The sequence below is a fragment of the Petaurus breviceps genome, unplaced genomic scaffold, assembly GCF_028583685.1.
Source record: "Petaurus breviceps papuanus isolate PSGF00001 unplaced genomic scaffold, PetGlider_PUasm1.0 81, whole genome shotgun sequence".
Lineage (NCBI taxonomy): Eukaryota > Metazoa > Chordata > Mammalia > Diprotodontia > Petauridae > Petaurus > Petaurus breviceps.
The window spans coordinates 2164545-2184873 of NW_027186546.1; the positions used below are offsets into that span (position 1 = coordinate 2164545).

At 36.6% G+C, this 20329-nt stretch overlaps 1 protein-coding gene and 1 long non-coding RNA gene across 3 annotated transcripts in view; one reads left to right on the forward strand and one right to left on the reverse strand.

The window, feature by feature from the left end:
• The window catches only part of LOC138176105 (transcription factor SOX-5), a 503378-nt gene that overhangs the window by 130062 nt on the left and 352987 nt on the right, over positions 1–20329 (reverse strand). The window contains exon 9 of the mRNA XM_069106851.1: positions 3621–3706. Coding sequence (XP_068962952.1) covers positions 3621–3706 — 86 coding nt within the window. The remainder of the gene's footprint in view (positions 1–3620; positions 3707–20329) is intronic.
• Positions 1–20329, forward strand: part of LOC138176106 (uncharacterized) — a 42536-nt gene that overhangs the window by 9707 nt on the left and 12500 nt on the right. For both annotated transcript variants that reach the window (XR_011172162.1, XR_011172161.1), the window contains exons 4-5: positions 3615–3695; positions 10614–10676. This is a non-coding gene — a long non-coding RNA (uncharacterized lncRNA). The remainder of the gene's footprint in view (positions 1–3614; positions 3696–10613; positions 10677–20329) is intronic.

Sequence of the window (20329 nt, forward strand, 5' to 3'; positions counted from 1 at the left end):
TCACAACAACAGGGTACATGTAGCCATTGGGGGTCATGTTGATAGCTAGAATGTTGCCATTCAACTTTCTGATGACCTGCCTTCATCAGCAGGCCTGTTACTTTGCCTGGATTCATTCCCCAATGGTTAGTATAGTCCTGCACGCTCCTCTCCTCTCCAACCTCCTTTCACTGAATTACAAATTCTTGAAGAACAAACCCCACAATCGTCTGTCCTTCATTTCCATCCCTCTCAATGCTTGTTCAGAAATGATTTAAACCACATGGCCTCTATTTGGTGATTTCTGACACTAATTATGTAACAAAGCTAGAATGAAAGGAATATATACATAAAGTGTGTGTGTGTGTGTAGGCAGTTAAGATCTGGTCCTAGCCTTTATGGGGCTTACAGTTCAGTAAGAAATGTATAGAAATATGCAATATTATGCAAGAAATATGAAATAAAATGCATTTATAAAAAGGCTAGAAAGAGGTTTTTTTTTGTAAATTTGGTATGAAAACAGTATTTATAGGATCTGAAAGTTAAAATGCATCATAGAAAATTGTTTTGAAAACTCAACTAAGATTTGTGAAGGAAGGGAAGTGACTTAGTCCATGTCACACAGGCAGCAAGTGGTAGTTGGCCCTAAAACTGAGGCCCGATGAAACCTCAGGACTCTTTACTATACCACACATTTTGGCAACAACTTTGCCATACTTGCTCACTAGCCTGCAGTGTCAGTGATGGGGAAAACGATTTTACTTGACAGAAAATGGAAGAAAATTCTAAAGAAAACATATTCCTTTGAACCAAGTCCTCAGAAAATGAGAGCCTTAAAAAAAATCATGAAATTATTCCTTTACTTAATTGTTGGAATACTGCTTGTTTTAAAGAATTAGTTCTTACATGATAATCTGATGGCATCTTTTTCAAAAAATGTTTTTACTTTAGACTATATATCAGGGAAAATTTTGCTATTAGAGTAACAACCACAACAATAATATATTTTTCTACTGCTTTAACATAAGAAAATTTTATACAATTTAAGTCTTATGGCAATTCTATGAGTTAAATACTACCATTTTAGTATGAACCACACATATTTCCTAAGAGTGAATAGCATATTCTATTAAAGCATATCACATTGTACATTTGTTAATAAATATTAATTCTAAACTACATCAGCTCTCAAATGCTAGTGGTTTACTGGTCTGCTATATCTGCTTAATATATGGTTGGTTTGTTCCAATTTAATCCTTTACTATAATACATATGAATCACTGGAAAGCTTTAAACCCAATTTATATTATTCCCTTTTTACTTGCTTAGATATCAAAGTTCCTACTTTGTCTTCAATAGACAGTAAGCATCTATTAAACATCTACTCTTTAAGGGAGGTTAAAGCATTCTATAGATGTCACATTCTGTCATCTAGGTTGCCCAGTGAGAGCACCTATTTGGGAATAAGTGTGATTGGCCTAGATGGAAATGGGGCCCAGGCACGGAGCCCACCTTTCTCTCCCAACCAGCTCCCATGTTACAAAGAGCACCAGGCGAGCAGATGAGAACAGAGTTCTAACTAGGTTAGGGGTCTGCTATAGGTGCTAAATCTACCTGGGAGACAGGAAGATTCCCCTAGGTTTGAAGACGTATGTACCATCCTCCACTTAGATGTCAAAATGAGGTGATGTTCCTAAAGTACAGGTCTGACCATGTCATCTCATTCCCCTCATTCAATAACCTCCAGGAGCTCCAGCATCAAACATAATATGCTTAGTTTGACATTCAAAGACTGTCACAGTCAAACTCCCTCCTACCTTATAATTTAGGCCTTATAACTTAGTCCTTCCTCCTCATTCTCCAATCCAGTGAAATTGGCTTCCTTGTTTTTCCTCAAACTCCATCTTCTGATTCTATGCCTTTTCACTGGCTGTCCTTTTTTCAATAAGTTCAATGTCTGACCTACAGTATTTTCCTTCAGCCCAAGCCCTTTAAATATCCTGGTTCCTAGTTCTTCAGCCTCTTCATTCCCTGAGATCTTTCTCCAGGCAACTAGGACCTATCCACTCCTCCATCACACACATGCACATAATTAACTGAATTAACCACCGGTGCCAGAATTCCTAGTTAATATTCTGGCTGAGATGAGTGTGGAAGGCAGCGGGCTCACCAACTGTAGGGGAAAAGAGATTGTCAGGTAGAGAGAAAAACTGATTGCTCAGCCAGACCTGGACAGTTCACTCTGTATGCCAAATTAAGCTTATAAATTGGCTTCCAGAGGCTACTGCCTCAGGACTTGGGCCAGGTCTCAATATTTGGATCTGTGTTGGATCAGACTACATGCCAGGTACTGGGCTAAGGGCATCAGGATGGACGTGGAAGGTTCTAAGTTTGCTTATGATTCCTTAAACACAGCAGGGCTTGACTTTACTTGGTACTCAACCCAAACAGAGAATTTTCCCTAATTCACCAAAATGAACAAAGTCCCTGTGACCCTCAGGGTTTTTCCCTTTGCTTTTGACAGCTGTTTTTGTGGTTTACACACTGATATTCTCTCTTGATCACACTATCAGATGTGAATTGCCCAGTCAGTATTTATCCTCCTAACATTTACTCCCTTAACCTTACCTTGGCATCAAAAAGTTGAAACATAAACCACTTTAGATTATTTCAGTTAATACAAGTAATTGCTCCAGAACCCCCAGGGAGTCCCATGGGGAGCTCAATGATTTTTTTTTTCCTCCTCTCATCCCAACAATCTCACGTGGGCTTTGTCAAGGTAGAAAAAATAGAGCTAACTGGGGCTTAAAGAGTATTCTTCAAAAAATTCCTCTCTGCTACATATGCATAGCTACTCCAACTCACTGCCAGGTAATTCTTCAAATTTGTCAGCTGTTAACTGAGGATATACAGATTTACTCAGAGGCCTGGCATATGAAATGGACTTTCTAAACAGCAAAGAGGAGGGCAACAATTATCTCAGCCTTTGAGAATTTGGCCCAGAGTTAATGTGAACTTCTGTCCTAGGACAAGTGGTCAGCTCACAGGTAAATGTACACTTCCTGTTTTCTACCTTAGAAAACTAGTGATGGGGGCAGCTAGGTGGCACTATTCACTATAGAGCACTGGCTCTGGAGTCAGGAGGATCTGAGTTCAAATTTGGCCTCAGACACTTAACAGAAGACCTTGGGCAAATCACTTAACCCCAATTGCCCTCCAAAAAAAAAAATCAAACTAGTGATGGCTAAAATGATCCTATTGATACACTAAACTAGGCACTCACAACATACAAAAACAAGAGTATTTGTTCTTGAGGGCTTTTTATTCTATTGAATGTAAATTTTGCATCAAAATGACAGAAATTAATAACTAAAGCAGAATTATTGGTCATTCAGGTTAAAAATAACATTAAGCCATCTAGAACTAACAAAAATGCAACTTTTGGTAGATAGTATTAGGGTTAAACAAATAAAATGAGATATCTCTTAAGCTTTTGCTGATGACTGATACAGGTAATTTTTTTTTAACGCACCAGACAAAATCATTACCCAATTTTTTTTTCTATAATGTGATAATAAACAAGAAAGCTGTTTTCCATGTTTACTTAACCTTTGCCTCTTCCACATTGTTTCCAGACTTACCTGCAGTTGGAGTGGGCCTAAGCCTGGGGTTGCCCCGGCAGCAGCTGCCATGGTAGTTGGGATCAGCTGAACAGGGTAAGGGTCACCTAAGTAAGAGAATAATAGAGGCGTCAGCACCTTTTATCTACTCTCCACCTGCAAATTAAACTCCTGCATTCACTCTTTCCAAAAGCCTTCTTTTGTGTGCCTTGCCGAGGCCTAATGAAAAGCTCTATTGTGCAGCCTTTTACTAACACTCTTTTCACAATTCTGGCTGAGAGAGGAATGTGAATAAAAGGCACAAGCAATTAAGGCGGAAACCTCATCCTTTTTTCATGATGTATTTAGGGAAATGGGTGGGGGTGCACATTGATCAGAGGTCTGCACTTTAAAAAACACACACACATACACACAACCTTGATAAAATCACAGCAGCTGAACAGCAAATTTAGTCTTATCCAGAATATGAACTTAACTAAACTGACTTTAACATTAACAAACTAAATCCCACCAAGATTCACACTGCATTTTTAACAACAAAAAAGCTTTTCTCCTGAATGCTGTATATTCTCCTGAATCAAACATCCTCTGTAGTTTCTCTCAAAGACAGATTTTTAAGAGGTGAAAGTCAATTCAAATTAAAACAAAAAGTTGCAAATAATGCAATTGACATCTTCCTTATTTTAGAGAAGTGCTTTGAAAAGTATCTAAGGAAACAAGAAACAGGTGTTGATTCCTTTAAAAATAACTTTTATGGAAATCTGTACAAAAATTTTATTTATACAAATAGTGAATGTTGAAGCTACAATATAATGACATCAAAAATTCATAAAACACACTTTAATATCCTTGGTCTTCCAGCCAACATAGCCAAGTTTTCTTTTCAATGTGACTTATCAGACCACTTGAAGGAGACCCAGTTTTCTACTAATAAATGAGTGTGCTATAGAATTAATCATTCAGAAAACACAAGTGTAAATGACAATGGTGGAAAGATGTGATTTTGCTTACTCAATGATAAATTTACATGTGTTAAAAGAAAAACTCTAGGTTCTGGCCCTCACTGTAATTAAAGAGGCAAAACACAGAAAGAGAAAGGTAAAAAGTAGTTTATTAACACAACAAATCACCATGCCTGGGTGGACCCACCCAGTTAGGAGAATTGCCTTTTTTTTTTCTTTATAGACAGGAGAAGCATCTTCCATATATGGGCAAAGGTATTTTGATTGGATCATGTAATCATATGAAGGCGGAACTAGTGCCACATCAGCTCCTCCCTAAGTATTTTGATTGACTTAGGTTTCAAATCAGGAGATAGGGTTAGTAAACCTGGCAGCTGTTACTATATACGCATTATGAGAAGATGGGATTAGCGCTAAGGAGATACAGAGCACATTCCTTTCCCTGCAGGCTGGTTGCAGTGAGCCAAAATCAAGCAAGGTTAAAACATAGGGTCATTTCAGAATAACTCTGCATTACTGACTGATTTTACACACATGGTAATATCTATGTCACCAAAGTAAAATAAATAAATGCTATTTTCTTTAGCAATTCTGGGGGGAGAAAGTTTATATATTAAATAATTTAAATAAGATTGTTGACATGTATAATAACAAAATTAGAAGCAATTAAAGTTAAGAAAGGAAGTATACATATTTGAAACAATACTGAATTTGGATTCAAAGGACCTAGGTTCAAATCCCTACTCTATTACTGTGAGATCTTAGGCAAAGTTATTTCAACTCTCTGCCCTTAAATTTTCTTATCTATAAAATGAGGGCATTTAACTAGTTAACTACTAAAGTCTGTTCAAGGTTTAAATCTATGCTACTGTGATCCTAATCTTAATTTCATTAACTTAATTTCATGGAATTGGGAAATGACCAAAAAACCAAAAGATTTTCATATCAACATTAAGTCAAGACAATAAAGAGCTGCACTAATTTTTTTTTCCAGTGCTTTTCAAGTGCATGCACAGAAATCCATTTGGTTCTCAGATAGTGTTCAAACCTGTTATTATGGAAGTACTCTGAAAATATATACATTTATTTTGAGAAATGTAATAGTTAGCAATATACCAACCTGCATACACAAGGGATGTTTGTACAGCCAAACAATTCTAATCTCCCTCTCTAGAAAATTTGTAATTACCCTTCTTTCTGAGCTCACCTTCTGTCTCCTTTATTCAAAGTCACCAAATGTTAATGTTTCTTATTTTGAAATATCCATAAGTTTTACTTTCTTCTCCATTCCCATCATCAGCAATCAGCTTAGTGGAGACCTGTATCACATACCTAAGAAAACTGCAGTAGTCTCAACTGGTCTCCAGACACCTCCCCTTTAAATTCAGTTTGCCACTCATTATTACTTCCCTAAGTCCACCCTCCTCACTTCCCCACATAAATCACATTCATTCTCAGTCCCTGTTTAGGTACTCCTATGGAATGGAATGATTTGCCTTCTCACTATTAACTATACCTTCCTTAACGTTCAGATCCAACCTTACCTTCTCCAAGAAGCATACTCTGATTACTTTAGGTCTCTGAATTTCTATGGTTGTAGGTGGCACAGTGGATAGAGTGCCAGACCTGGAGTCAGAAAGAATTGAGTTCAAATCTAGCCTCAGACACTTACTAGTTGTGTGACCCTGGGCAAATCACTTAACCCTGTTTGCCTCAGTACCTTCTGGAATAATGACCCGGAGAAAGAAATGGAGAACCACTCGAGTTCTTTGCCAAGAAAACTCTAAATACAGTTATGAAGAGTCAGATATGAGTGCATTGACTGAACAACACTTAGTTACCCTCTCATATTCGGTTTCCTCTTGTAAGATGGGGAAGATAATAGCTGTAGAACCAACTCAAATGGCTGATGTGAAAATTTAGTGAGGTAATGAACTAAAACACCTGTAATACTTAAAAACGTCAGTGGAGCTATAATTTTGATGAGGTGGTGCTCCTTCCAATGGTAAAGAGCATGATTTTCCATGGTTTCTCATCCTTTGCTTTTTTGGCCATGTTCTTCCAGAAATCCTCCATAGATCTAGTAAATATGCAGGATGTCTTCCTTTGTTTTGCTCCATTCTTTCCAGTCCTACAGGTGTGTATTTGTATGTGTATGTAGACATGTAATAATATTATGTAATAATAATAGACATATAATAATAATAATTGAGAAATGTAATAGTTTGCAATATACCAACCTGCATATTCAAGGGATCTGTTTGTCCAGCCAAACAATTCTAATCTCCCTCTCTAGAAATTTTGTAATTATCCTTTCTTCTATATAAATGTATATATTTATACATATATGCATATGTATAAACATATGATAAATGAATGTAACCTCTTTGGAGACAGGAACTATATTGCTTGTTTGTATTTCTGTCCCCTATATTTATCATTGCACCTGCCTAGTAATAGTATCTATCTGTCTATCTAATTGTCTTTCTTTTGGGGCGGCTAGGTGGGGCAGTGAATAGAGCACCAGCCCTGGAGTCAGGAGGACCTGAGTTCAAATGTGGCCTCAGACAGTTAACACAAAAACTAGCCGTGTGACCTTGGGCAAGTCACTTAACCCCAATTGCCCTACCTTCCCACTCCAAAAAGCTAAATAAATAAATAAATGTCTTTCTTTTACTATGGTTTCAGAGCAGATGTGCTTTGAAAATTTCTCTTTAAGACCTTATTCAATAAAGGTTATACAAGTGGAAAGTCTGACTTTTAAAGTTCAACCATGTTTTAGGTTGCTTAAATTGACCTTCAACTAGATAAATGTAATTTGTTTTTACTCTTGCCTAGGTCATAACCATTGGAATAGTTTTCCTTAAGCTCTTCCAAAGTAAATTTGCCTTTTATTTCAACCTCAAACATGGGAAATTTTAACTCAAGAAGAAAAAAAAAAAGAACATTTAGATATGAACAAAAAAGAACAAAACAGAAATTATGAGACAATATAACAGACTACAGTGTTTGCTCTTGAATGTTATAGAAAACAAAATAAAATATCATAAAGCATGCAAATGCTTTTCGGTAATGATAAACAACAAATATGTAGATACACATATGTTGTTGTTCAGTTGTTTTTCAGTCATGTCCAACTCTTCATGACCCCATTTAGCGTTTTCTCGGCAAAGATGCTAGAGTGGTTCATTATTTTCTTTTACGTCTCATTTTACAGATGAGCAACTGAGGCAACCAAGGCCCAGTGACCCTTCAGATTCACCTGTCTAATGATGCACTGATATCCTGGATTTCATTGTTACATAATTTTACTTTTTATTGGACAAATTATCAACACATTTGTTGGTTTTGAATTCTCTGTTTCTGAGATCTCTTAATATTCTGTTCTCCAACTTAGTACACAATTTTGGTTTATGTCATTTCTCCCTTATCCTAATCCTAATTTTTCTGTCCTTTGCCCTGACAATAACATACAATTTATCAATATATTTTACTCAGGCTTCAGCCTTCATTTGAGACACATCTCATTTCATGTCGTGAGATACTTCTTATGGTTACCACAATGAATTGCCTTCCAGCCTGAAAGAAATGTTCTCAGCTACAGTATCACCAATATCTTGTCTCTCTCTGTTTTTCAACTTCTCCAGTTCCCCAGACCTCCAACTCTAGATATGTGCCCTAACACATCATTATATATTAAAGATATTATATTTATAAATAGAATGAATAGAAGACCATTTAGATACTGTGCTAATCTCTCCCATTTTTCGCGTTTAGCCACTGCAAGAGGACTTCATTGTTTCTTTCTTTACTGAAATATTCATTATGAACCTCACAATATGGAAGCTATTTGAGACCTTTACTTCTTTCCTAAGTTCTCAGTTTTCCTTATCTACTCTTCCTTATAACAGATTTTCATAGAAAAAATGAGTCCATCTGCTCTTTGTTACACCCATTTTCCACCTTGTTAAGTATTTGACTTCATCTTCTGATGATCCTCAATCAGGTCAAAAGTGAAGGTGCCTTTCCCCTTCTGTAGAGCTAATTTTTCCACCTCCACTCTACATATCATCTCCTCAAGGAAACTATTTGAGAGCAAAATAATTCTGGAAAAAATTGAGTCAATTTGAAAATACAGTTTTAAAATTTGTTTAAACAAATGTCAGATATGGATCATGAATTTCACATCATACTTTTATTCCCAATTCATTAAAAAGAATACCTTTTATGGTGGGGTATTTCATGCACAAGAACATTCACCATGTATACTAGGTCCCCAAGTTCCAGCAGGAAAGGTGGACAGTTGTCTGCATGCCCCAACTTTCCTCTATAAAGAAGTTGAGTAGGACAGTGTCTTTTTCACTATGACCACAATCCCAACTCATTCCTTTAACTGACTTTTAGTGTTTTAGACTTCTGCAAATTTTTGTCCTGATTCTTCCCTGTTATCTCATCTGCAATTTTTCTCTTCTACTTTTCTTTCTTCAACTTAACTCATTTCTAGATATCTTCCTCTATTCCTCCTTCCCCACCCTTTCTAAACTCCCTGGCCAATAATACACCTTATAAAGTGACAGAGTTGGGATGAGAATCCATGTCCTGAATCCCAGTCTGTCCATGAATATGGTTGGTTTCTTCAGGTGAGTTCAGTGACTTGGCTTAGAGTGGAAAAGTCATTTTAAGGAAAACTAGAAAATAAGTTAATAAGGTAAATTAGTGTTAGATCATTCTGAGTTAAGGATTATAGAAGCACAGATCCAGAGCTAGATGGATTTTAAAGACTATTTAAGTCCAACAACTCTATTTTATTAAAGGGAATAACTGAAGCCCAGAGAAGTTAAGTGATTTGCCCAAGGTCATACAGATGAGATTTGAACCTAGGTTCCTCAACCAAATTTCACACACTTTTCACTGTGCCACAATGCATTTGTAATAGGAATTTAGATTTTGCTCTAATAAACAGTGAGGGAACATTTAAGATTTTTGAGAAAAATAACATAATGCAATAGATATTTTTAAAAGATTATTATGCTCATGAGGTATAAAATGTAAGGGGAAACAATTGAGGGCAAGAAGACCTTCTTTGAGTCTGTAGCAATATTATTTTAGTAACCAAGACAGTACCTTCAGAGACAGAGACATTGTTAAAGAAGAAATAACAAAAATTTGTAACTGGTTAGATATAAAAAGTTGGGGGAGATGACAACACAATTTCAGATGAACTGCCACAGTAGAGAGTGAATCCTCTGTATACAAAGAAGCTGGATACCCATTTACTGGTGGATGTAATAGAGCAAATCCATGCTTTAGTCCTTCCTTTTTTCAAAAGGACCATGGCATCAGGGAAATGATGACATGACTTGCAGTTGACTTGGATTTGAGTGAGGGAGGGCTGTGCAAGGTCACCAGCCTCACTTTCTCCTCCAGACCCATCTGGATCCAGTGACCTGATATTCATCAGGGTGACTGGAGATGACCCAGGATGCAATGGGAGACCCTGGCCCTTTTCTGCTAAGGCCTTTACAATTACTCACTGAGAGTGAGGTAATGCTGATGAAGCAAATAGGCCTCTTTAAGAAGTGAGTCAAGAGATGGCTCCTTTAATTACAAAAAGAAAAAGAGAAAAAAAAGAAGCTGGGAGGGGAAGACCCTCAGGCTTGCTGTTGCAAAGAAAAACAGTTGCCATTGACATTCATTGTAAACCAGGAGGTCCTAACATACAACCATTAAAAGGAGCTTGGGCAGGGACCTATTGCTTCAGAACTGGGAAGAAGGAAGGAAGGAAGGAAGGAAGGAAGGAAGGAAGGAAGGAAGGAAGGAGAAGGAAAAGGACTGGAGTAGATAACAGTCTAAAGGACCTCATAACTGAGATTCTCTAAACTCATGAGTGTAAGTTAATGGAAAACATTTTAAGTGGACAAAAGGTATCTTCTTCTCTTAAATAATCCCATCTTATACATGGGGTCCCCAGATTAGCTACCTCAGGAACAAGGTCTTGAGTGTATTTCTGTCCACTCAAAAACTTCTGTTTTTGTTTTTCTTTTTGTTCTAGAAGCTTAGCTGAATTTCCCCTGCCTGCTGCAGTGTCTTTCTGATTTTCCTTATCAGTGAAAAGGTAAATATGGAAGTAGAAATGTACCCTTTTAATTTAAGAAAGTTTCTATTTTATTTTAAAGTACTGGAGTGTTGTACTGCATTCCAATCTTGAACTGGAGTCATTGGACAGCCTTATACAGGCTTGGCCCAGAATACCATATAACATAACATAAGTGTTTATTCTTTCTGTCCATTATAATTGGCAGCTGGTTGGTACAGACGATAGAGCACTGGGCCTGAAGACAGGAAGGCTCACCTTCCTGAGCTGAAATCTGGCCTCAGAAACTTACTAAACTTTGCCAGGAAAACCCCAAATGGGGTCACCAAAAGTTGGACATGACTGAAAAATGACTGAACAACAATTTAAGGTGTTAGACTATATCTCCTGATATAACTGTTTTCTGGAAATATATTCCTCATTGACATTTAATATAGCATACTTTGAGGGGAAGGGAAGAAATTCAAAATTTACAATGTTTATACAATATATTTAGGTTGTCTGCAACCTCACCTGACTTTTAAGGGGATAATTCCAACAAACCATGAGTTCTTAAGTTCATTTAGGAGCCCCACACAAGTGGAGAACTCATCTTTCTTTTTTTAACTTTCTTTTTGAACTGAGACCAGAACTCCACTTGGATTGCCCTATGTAGTGGCAGAGAATGGGGAAATAAAAGGTGGCCCAAGGTGCAGGAACCCAGAGGAAACTGGGTCAATTCTCTTGACTTTTAATAACATTGTCTCTTTTTTCCCTTCTTCTCTATTTGCTTGGGTTGGGGCAGGTACTTTTCAAGTACTAGGAGGCAGTAACCTCTGATAAGCTTTATAAGATGTTCTTAATTTAATTTTCATAACCCTGAGTTTTAAGGGGTGATTGTCATCTCTAAGCTCACTAGCCCTGTTAGGCTACACCTCTCCCAACAGAGAGAGAGACAGACAGACAGAGACAGAGACACAGAGAGAGACAGAGAGACAAAGACAGAGAGAGACGGAGACAGAAAAAGAGACAGAGAGAACTAGTACATACATATATATTTCAGTGTTTGAGAAACATGTTCCATGAATTATATGAGAATCCTTAGAGAGTAAAACACTGGAGAAGACACAATGCTTGAGCCAACTTGGTACTCCTGAAGTGGAGATATGGATACATGTACAAAACACAGACATTACTCAGTAAGTAATACATTTATAGAATTAATTATTTAAAAATTGTTGGACTGACAATTTTAAAAGTTTCAGGGTAGTTTTAGATAAATTCTTTGATAACAGATAGAAAACTGGATTGTATTAAAGACTATCCCCCCAATGTTGATATTGATATCATGGCAAAAAAAAAACATCTTAAAGAAAGAATATTGGCTGAGTGGGCAATAGGTCAGACTTATTTGGGAAGTCTGATTTTCTAAGAGAAAGTCATCAGAACAAGAATCAAAGTTGGTCACAGATTTCAGAAGTTCAACAAAGTGTTCTGAGCATCTGGAACAAGTGTCTTTTCTCATTTATTTTCCAATTTATGGTAAGAGACTGTATTTGTCATGCCAAAGGATTTTTCAGAGTCTAACCTGATAAGCATTTACAGATCTATTAATTTACTATATAATTTTTTTGTGAATGTAGATATTTGTCTAAAGAATGGAAAAATGAATGTCAATTTATATTTCCATTTTTTTTCCTGGTAACCTATTCTCCACCTTTTCAAGTCTACCATTAACCAAACTTTCCTTACAACTATTGAACAAATAATTTGGCCTCTTTTGTTCAAAAACAATTCTTTGTAAAACTGAATCCTAGCAAGCACAGCTATGTACTCATCTCTTTGTCTAAACCAAAGTTTCACTTTTAAAACACTCATAACTCCACTCATTTGTCAAACTTGTTTTTTTTTTAGGGACTAAGGGTGCCTGGAAAAATAATTTTTGTTTTTATAAAATGCACATACTCACACAGAAGCCTGAAAATAAGATTTCATCCCCTTCTCCCTGCTAATTTACAAAGAAGCTATAGTATATGGTCTTGCCAACACGTGTTTCCCTTTTTTGCCAGTTTGATAAAAGCATACCAAGTCAATGGTTTTTAGCTTGTGATTTAGTGATTGTTCTAACCCTGACTGTCAGTGACCTGTGTGTTAGCTGGAACAGTAAAATCAGAAATTAGCATGCAGCCTCCTTAAATGCCAGGCAGATGCACCCTTTGCACAAGAAAGATTATAATAGAGCCCATATGATATTCCCATTTAACAATGAAACATATGACATTAACTAAGAAGAGGAATATATTCTCAAATATACCCAAGAAGTTTATACTATTTAGATCCTAAACATTAATTTTATTGTAATGAGTGAGGAACTAATTAAGTGAGGGTTTCCTTTTTATTAAATGAGGAAACACCATGCAGGAAAATGATGAAAATTAAATACAGAATATTTTAACTTTATTAAGATTGACTCATCTATATTTATTTAAGCCAATTTCCAAAGACAATTAAATATTGTCAACTGTACTGAACCAGCCTCTAACCTGTGGGTGGCCCAGAGCTGAGCAAAGAAGGCTAGAGATCGGAGAATCAGGAATCAAACAGAAGTTTTTTTTTTTTGTTTTTTTTCTTTTGCCTTTTGGAGGGTAATTGGGGTTAAGTAACTTGCCCAAGGTTACATGGCTAGTTTTTTTTGTAGGTGTTAAGTGTCTGAGGCTGGAACCGAACTTGGGTCCCCCTGACTCCGGGGCCAGTGCTTTATTCACTGCACAAACAGAAGTTTAATTTGAAAGTAAGGGAAACAACTTTCAAGCCAGGACACATATGCTGGAGCCCCACCCCTACTGGGGAGTGGGGGGAACCAATTTAATGTGGGGAGATCTCAGTACTTTTAGCAATAGCTGCGTGGTGAGCTATAGCCCTGACAATGAGGGTCATTAACAGCAACAGTGTGACAAGTTTTATTCATAATTTATCCAAGCTCAGAGAACACCTGGTACTGGTCAAAGCAATATAATAATCACATGAAACAATTCTAGGATTTTGCTTTGGCTGATCACATCCAGAGGGCAAGAGCAGAGGACTGTTGTTATGCTAAGTTCAGGGCACAGTTTGCTTGCTGGGCCTTAGCTCTAGAAAACAGGGTGTCTTCTAATGTCTTGACAATATTGTAATCAGTAACTTTATAAATTTATTTTTAAAATTAGTCAATAAGAAATTAGTGAATTACTGGATAAATAATTGATGTTTAAAAAATCAAATATTTGAATATGTGACTTTTTTCCAGCTTTACATAGCTATGAAATTGTGAATAAAAATGTTAGCTAAAATCCTATTTTTTATTCCAATATGAACAACAAAGAGGAATGCGGAATAAGTGTCAAAAACAGAGATGTTTTAACCTGGAAATTCTAATAAAAAGCAAAAATTTATGTCTAATGAGGCAAATGTTTCCGACAGTGCTCTGCTATTTAACCCACAAATAATTACTTTTTCTCTGTCTGGGAAAACCCATTTAGGTGTGGCAGAGTGATAATGATCTTTGATCAGATATGGAAACTGAATTAACTACTTGGCTGGTCAGAAATCCTACAGTGGAGTTTGGAATGGGTCCTATGGTTTTGTCATTTTTCATTTAGCTAGTTATTTTATTTATTATTTCCATATGCACCAGTGATATAAAATTTTGAGGTTTCAGAGGCAGGGATATCTTGGTTAACAACTAAGTAATTAATTCTTTTAAATAAACACTGGTATGAAACATTTCCTTAGGGTGGTTGTTTTGATTTTAAAATTTTATTGATGATAGTGTCAGTTAATTCATTGCTGGACCATTTGTTTGCCTTTATTGAAGTATGGATATGGTCTATTTGTATCCTTGTTGAAGCAAATTTATTTAAAAATTTGAGTATCAAGAAAAGATAATATAAAATATGAAATCTGGGGGGAAAATAGTCCATTTTCTCTCTCTACCTTTTGCCCTCAACCTGACAAGTTTTTCTTTTAAACCAAAATAACTGTGAATGTAGTTAACATAATTCAACTAGTTATAAATGTAAACAAGTTGACAACTCTTTAAAAATATTTATTCATGCCTCACCACTTGCTTTTATCCTCTGCCCTCCATTGGTGTAACATTTACCAAAGGTCATTCATTAATGGCAACTGCTAAATCCAACAGTTTTTTTTGTTGTTGTTCACATCTTTTCTCTGTATTATTAGACTCTGGTAACCATCTACTTCCATCTTGGCTTCCATGATATGGAATGCTAATGGTTCTCCTCCTACTACTGTGATAATTCAATCTCCTTTACTACCCATAATCTTCTTCTCAACCTCTTTAAAATCAATACTTTTCCAAGTTTTTCCCCCCACCTTATCTTCTTTATGTATGTAATCTCCCTTAGTGATAACAGCTAGCAATGTTTCATAAAGCACATCTCTGCAAATTACTTTCAAGTCTAAATCTCTACTCCCAACTCTTCCTCAGCATTCCATTTCTATCTTAAAAGTCTTGGGTCAATGATATATCAATCTCTGTACCCTAAACATTCACCATAGTACTTTGGACATAGTAGATAAATGATGGTGCCATTGAGAGAAATAGAATGGTCAAAAGGAGGAAGGAGTTTATAAGAAATTGTAAGTACCATTTGGAACAATTTTATTTTGAAATAACAATGGGACATCCTGCTGAAGTCCTATAGGAAGCTAGGGTTATGGACATGGATCTCAGAAGAATAATTAGGACTAGAGATATCTATTTGGGAGTAATCTGTAGAGAGGTGGTTATTAAAATCATGAAAGGGAATGAAGGCAGGACAAGTAATACAATCTTCTATCTGCCTCAGTTTCTTAATTTGTAATGTTGGGATAATAATAGTACCCACCTTCCCAACTTTTGTTGTGAGGATAAAATGAGATATTTATATTTTGCAAACTTTATTTCAACTCACCACTTCAAAATTCAACCCTAACTTGTGACAAAGAAAAACAATTAAGTGAGCCCAGTCAATGCAGTGACTGCACCTGCTAATACACATAATATTCAGTTTGATTTGTGCCTAGCTTCTATCTGTTTTCCACCCTATAGGACATTCACTGGTAATTCTCTAATTATTTGTCTTTATGTTGGTAAAGAGTGTTTAGTAGTTATATTTATATGTTTCACATGTATTATGGTAAATTGACTACTAGATATTTCACACTATTTGTAGTTATTTTAAAGGAATTCTAATTTTTCCCAAGTTTTATCAGTACTATATAGAACTCATTTTTTATCCTGTTACAGAAACAATTGATCATTTCAATTAAAAACTTTTTTTTCTGGATTTTCTTAGGTTTTCTAAGTATCTGTCACGTAATTTGAGAATTAAGACTCTTCCCCTTGTCTTATTCCTGTAATTAACATCTTTATGTTATGTCAAGTAATAGTTGGGAAATGGAGTAATCATCTTTTACCCCTATTTTACTGGAATTGTCCCATTGCTGTTGATCATTGTTCCAGGGAAGCAATTATTAAAACTTTTTGGTCTTAGGACCTCTTTATGCTTTCAAAACTTATTTGAGAATTCTAAGAGCTTTTTCTATACATATACATATATATATAATGTTAGAAATTAAAATTGATGCATTTAAAATAAGAAATAAACCCACTACATGTAAGTAACACTTTAATTAAAAAAAACATTTTTGCTTAATGTAAGACAACTGTATTGTCATGCCTGTTTCTGGATTCTTTTTATTGCAATATATTCTGTTGGTTGATATATATGAAGAAAATTCACATAAACAGTGGAAAATGGAATATTTTCATAAGCCAATGACATCTTAGTAGTATTATGAAAATAATTTTAAACTTGCATACCCCCCAACAGATCTTGGAAAACCCAGGGATTCTGTGGACCACACTTTGAGAGTCACTGTTTAAAGCAATATTATAAAATTTGTTGTAAATCCCATAACCTTGCTTAGGTGACTCTGATTTGATTTCTACTCTGTTTCATTTTAGCACACTTTTTATCTCAACTAGAAACACCATGGAAGAATTCTTAACCACCTGTACTACTTCACTGGTATTAACACCTATGAGATGACATTTGTATTTCCAGATCACACCTTAAAATATAAGAATGACAGGCTTCTAGGCAAGGATGAAGTATGGAGTATACTCAACAAATTATGGTAAAAATACATTTGCTTGGTGTCTTGCTACATTAAAATTTTACAAAAGCTTGAAGTCTGAAAAGGTGGAGAAAGGTGAAATTTGGCTAAGTATATATACCAAGTTAGACACCAAAGAGAGAAAGAGATGGCATAATGCATCTTTTTCTCAGAGGACACTCAAAAATTCCCAGGAGGAAAAAAATAAACTAAACAAAACATCAGAGGAAGAAGACCAAGGCATAGGTATGATTCAGTTAGTTCTGATGAGTGACTTCAGTTATCAAGACATTTGCTGCAACTCTCTGTCAAAAGCCAAGCAGCTGACAATATCTTGACTTGTCTTAATGATAATTTCAGAGGCAGCAAAGTGGTGCAGTGGATAGAGTTCTGGGCCTGGAGTCATGAAGACCTGAATTCGAATCTGGCCTCAAACACTTATGTCACTGTGTCACCCTGGGCAATTCACTTAACCCTGTTTGCCTCAGCTTCCTCATCTGTAAAATGAGCTGGAGAAGGAAATGGCAAACCACTCTAGTATTTATGCCAAGAAAACCCCAAATAAGATCATGAAGAGTCAGACAGACTGAAACAACTGAATAACAATAATAATTTTATCCTTTAAAAGAGGGAATTCTTTTCTGGATCTGCTTCTTGCTAATAGGGAAGAACTATTTGCTGTGTTGGAAGTGATAAGAATCTTGTGAAGGAAGTGACCAATCTCTCTTACAGTATATGGCAGAGGAGATAAATCCTGAGTATAGTCTGATTTTAGGAGAGCAGATTTCAAAGCATTCAAAGGAAAGGTGGGTAGAATTCTGAGGACTCCTGTAGGATTCTTTGGAGGATATCAGCTGAGGAGACATAAGAAACTGTCAAGAATGAAATCCTGAAAGAGAACAATTCCAATGAAAAGGAAAAGTAAGAGTTGCTCAAAGAGACCACTGTGGAAGTAAAGAGAACTCACCAACTTGGATTTTAAAAAAATACATATACAAAAGACAGTAGCAAGGGAATGTTAAGAATACAATATTTAAAGAATACAAAAAAAAATGTTGTGATCCTCTAAGAACACTGTCAAGTGAAAGCTCAGAATCAGCTGAGGTTGGTAAGGAAAATTAAGAACAAGAATTTTTTGGTCTTTTTGTTGTTGTTGTTCCTTAAGCTATTGTAAGAGAAAGGGAAATGTCAATAGAAGAGAGAAGACTTCAGCTCAGAGTGGATTACACATTGATAACTGACAACAAAGAGAAGGCAGAGTTACTCAATTCTTAAGTTGCTTATGTTTTCTAAGGAGAATAACCTTTGGACTGGAAAGAATGGGATGAAAATAGATAATAGGAAGTTAATACACAAGATCTATAGGAAGATAGTAAGAGTGCACTCTCACTGCCCTTGATGAATTCATGTCACCTGCCATAGAAGAATACCACCAAGCACGACAGGACCTGGCAACTGTGATTGCTAACTACTGACAGGATTCTGTGAAAGATTGTGGAGAACAGGGAAGAGACCTTCAAAATGATTCCAGTGCCTGAGGCTATGCCAACATAGCTTCAGGCCAAAAAGTATTTATAAAATAGAATTGTAATAGAAACTGTAATTTTCTAGAGGGGAATCACAGAATCACAAAATTTCAGAGTTCAGTGGGATCACGGCGGCCAAGGAGTTGAATATATTTGAAAAAGTCATTCAGCCTTTGCTTGAAGAGTTCCTACTTTCAGGGACAGCATGATATAGTTTGGGATTGTTTTATTTATTTATGATTTTTTATGTCTCCATCAGCATGTCTGCTCTGTTTTACACCCAGCAGCAGAATTCAGCTCACACCCCCAAACCCAATTGTTCCCTCCAGAAGCAGTGAAGTTAAGGTCTGGATTAGCCCTATCCCTGCCCCACCTTAGGGGGAAGGAGTAGTGTTGTCTCACTTTAAATTAAAATCCTTTTGGGATGATCTGGCACAGCTGGAATAATAATTATCTAGCATAACTAGAGAAGGGCAAGTCCTTGATTCTGGAATCTAGAGTATATTGTTCTACAGTAAATTATTAAAAAGATGGTTAATGAACATCTACAAAAGGAAATGGTATCCATAAAGAAATAACATTGGTTTTTGAAGAATAAGTCATGGCAGACTAATCTTAATTCCTTTTTGATAGGGTCTTTAAACTGGTAGATCAGGAGAATGCTTATAGATATAGTTTACCTGTATTTTAAGAGAGCATTTAATAAAGGGTTTGCATATTACTCTTATGGAAAAGATACAGAGATATAGGCTAGACAATAATATAATTAGGGGACTTCAGAACTGAATGAATGGACTAAGATAAATAGTCATCAGCAGTTTCAAGTCAACTAAGAAAGGATCTCTCTAGTGGAATGCTCTAGGATTCTTTGCTCACGGTGCCATTGAACATTTTTATATACTATCAGGATAAAGGCATGTAATGTAATGCCAAGCAAAGGCAACTTCCCAGGTTCAAAATACCAGCATAGGTGCTCTCTATTTTATTCAGTGACAAACCAAGAACAGAGAAGATCAAAACATGACATCATTCAAAATACAGCATTTACTAAGTGTGACTAAACAATCTCCAAGTACTACCCCACCCCAGGACCTTCCAATCATTCAATCAATTACAAAGTCCCTGTTCTAAATACGTCTCCACCCCTAGGCTATACCTTAATTAAGTCCACCACAAAGCCCCTCTTCTCAAATGGAGATTAGTTTCCAAATATAAGGTCAAAAGTTCCCCACCCCTGGATCACAATTGAATCTACCCCAGAGTTACATCAAGTTTAAACACAGCACTTAATACCCAAATGGAGGTCTTTTCTTCATCTTGACATGAGGCAAGTTCTCAGCAATCTTAGTTCCTGGAGAGACAAGGCTTAGCAAGGCCATAAGATACATTGCCAGTCCCTTCATGAATTTATCCTCTGTCTGTAGAACAGTCCTAGAACCCCTGAACACATTAGCAAAGCCCTCTCCCAGGATTTCTGTAAACATACAACAAGAAAATCCTTCTTCAGGGCTTCTGAACCAACAGAAAGGCTCCCAGACCCCTGCAACAACAGCACTGTCCTTCACCAGTGGACAGTATTCATTCTGTCTGCAGGACAGTCTCCAGACCCCTGCAACAACAGCACTGTCCCTCACCAGTGGACAGTATTCACTCTCTGTCTGCAGGACAGTCTCAGGGCTTCTTAGCGAACAGCCAGGTTCCAGGACTTCTTCAACAAAAGGACTGTCTTTCACCAGTGGACAAATCTGGCAGAACAACATCAAAACAGACAGACAAAGTACCAGCAAAACAGCCCTGTCTCCTCAGTCCTTGGCAGCTCAGGGGGCAGGTCTCAAAAGTCCAGGGCAATTCAAAGCGGCCACCAGCAATTCTCTTAGTCTCTCTCTCTCCACGAGGTGCTGCTTCCAAAAAGATCTTCTGCCTCTCTCTAGTGTCTCTCCAAATCTACATCACCAGCTCCTCCCAGTTCAGGACTCTCCCCTCACATCAACAAGCCCATCCCACAGG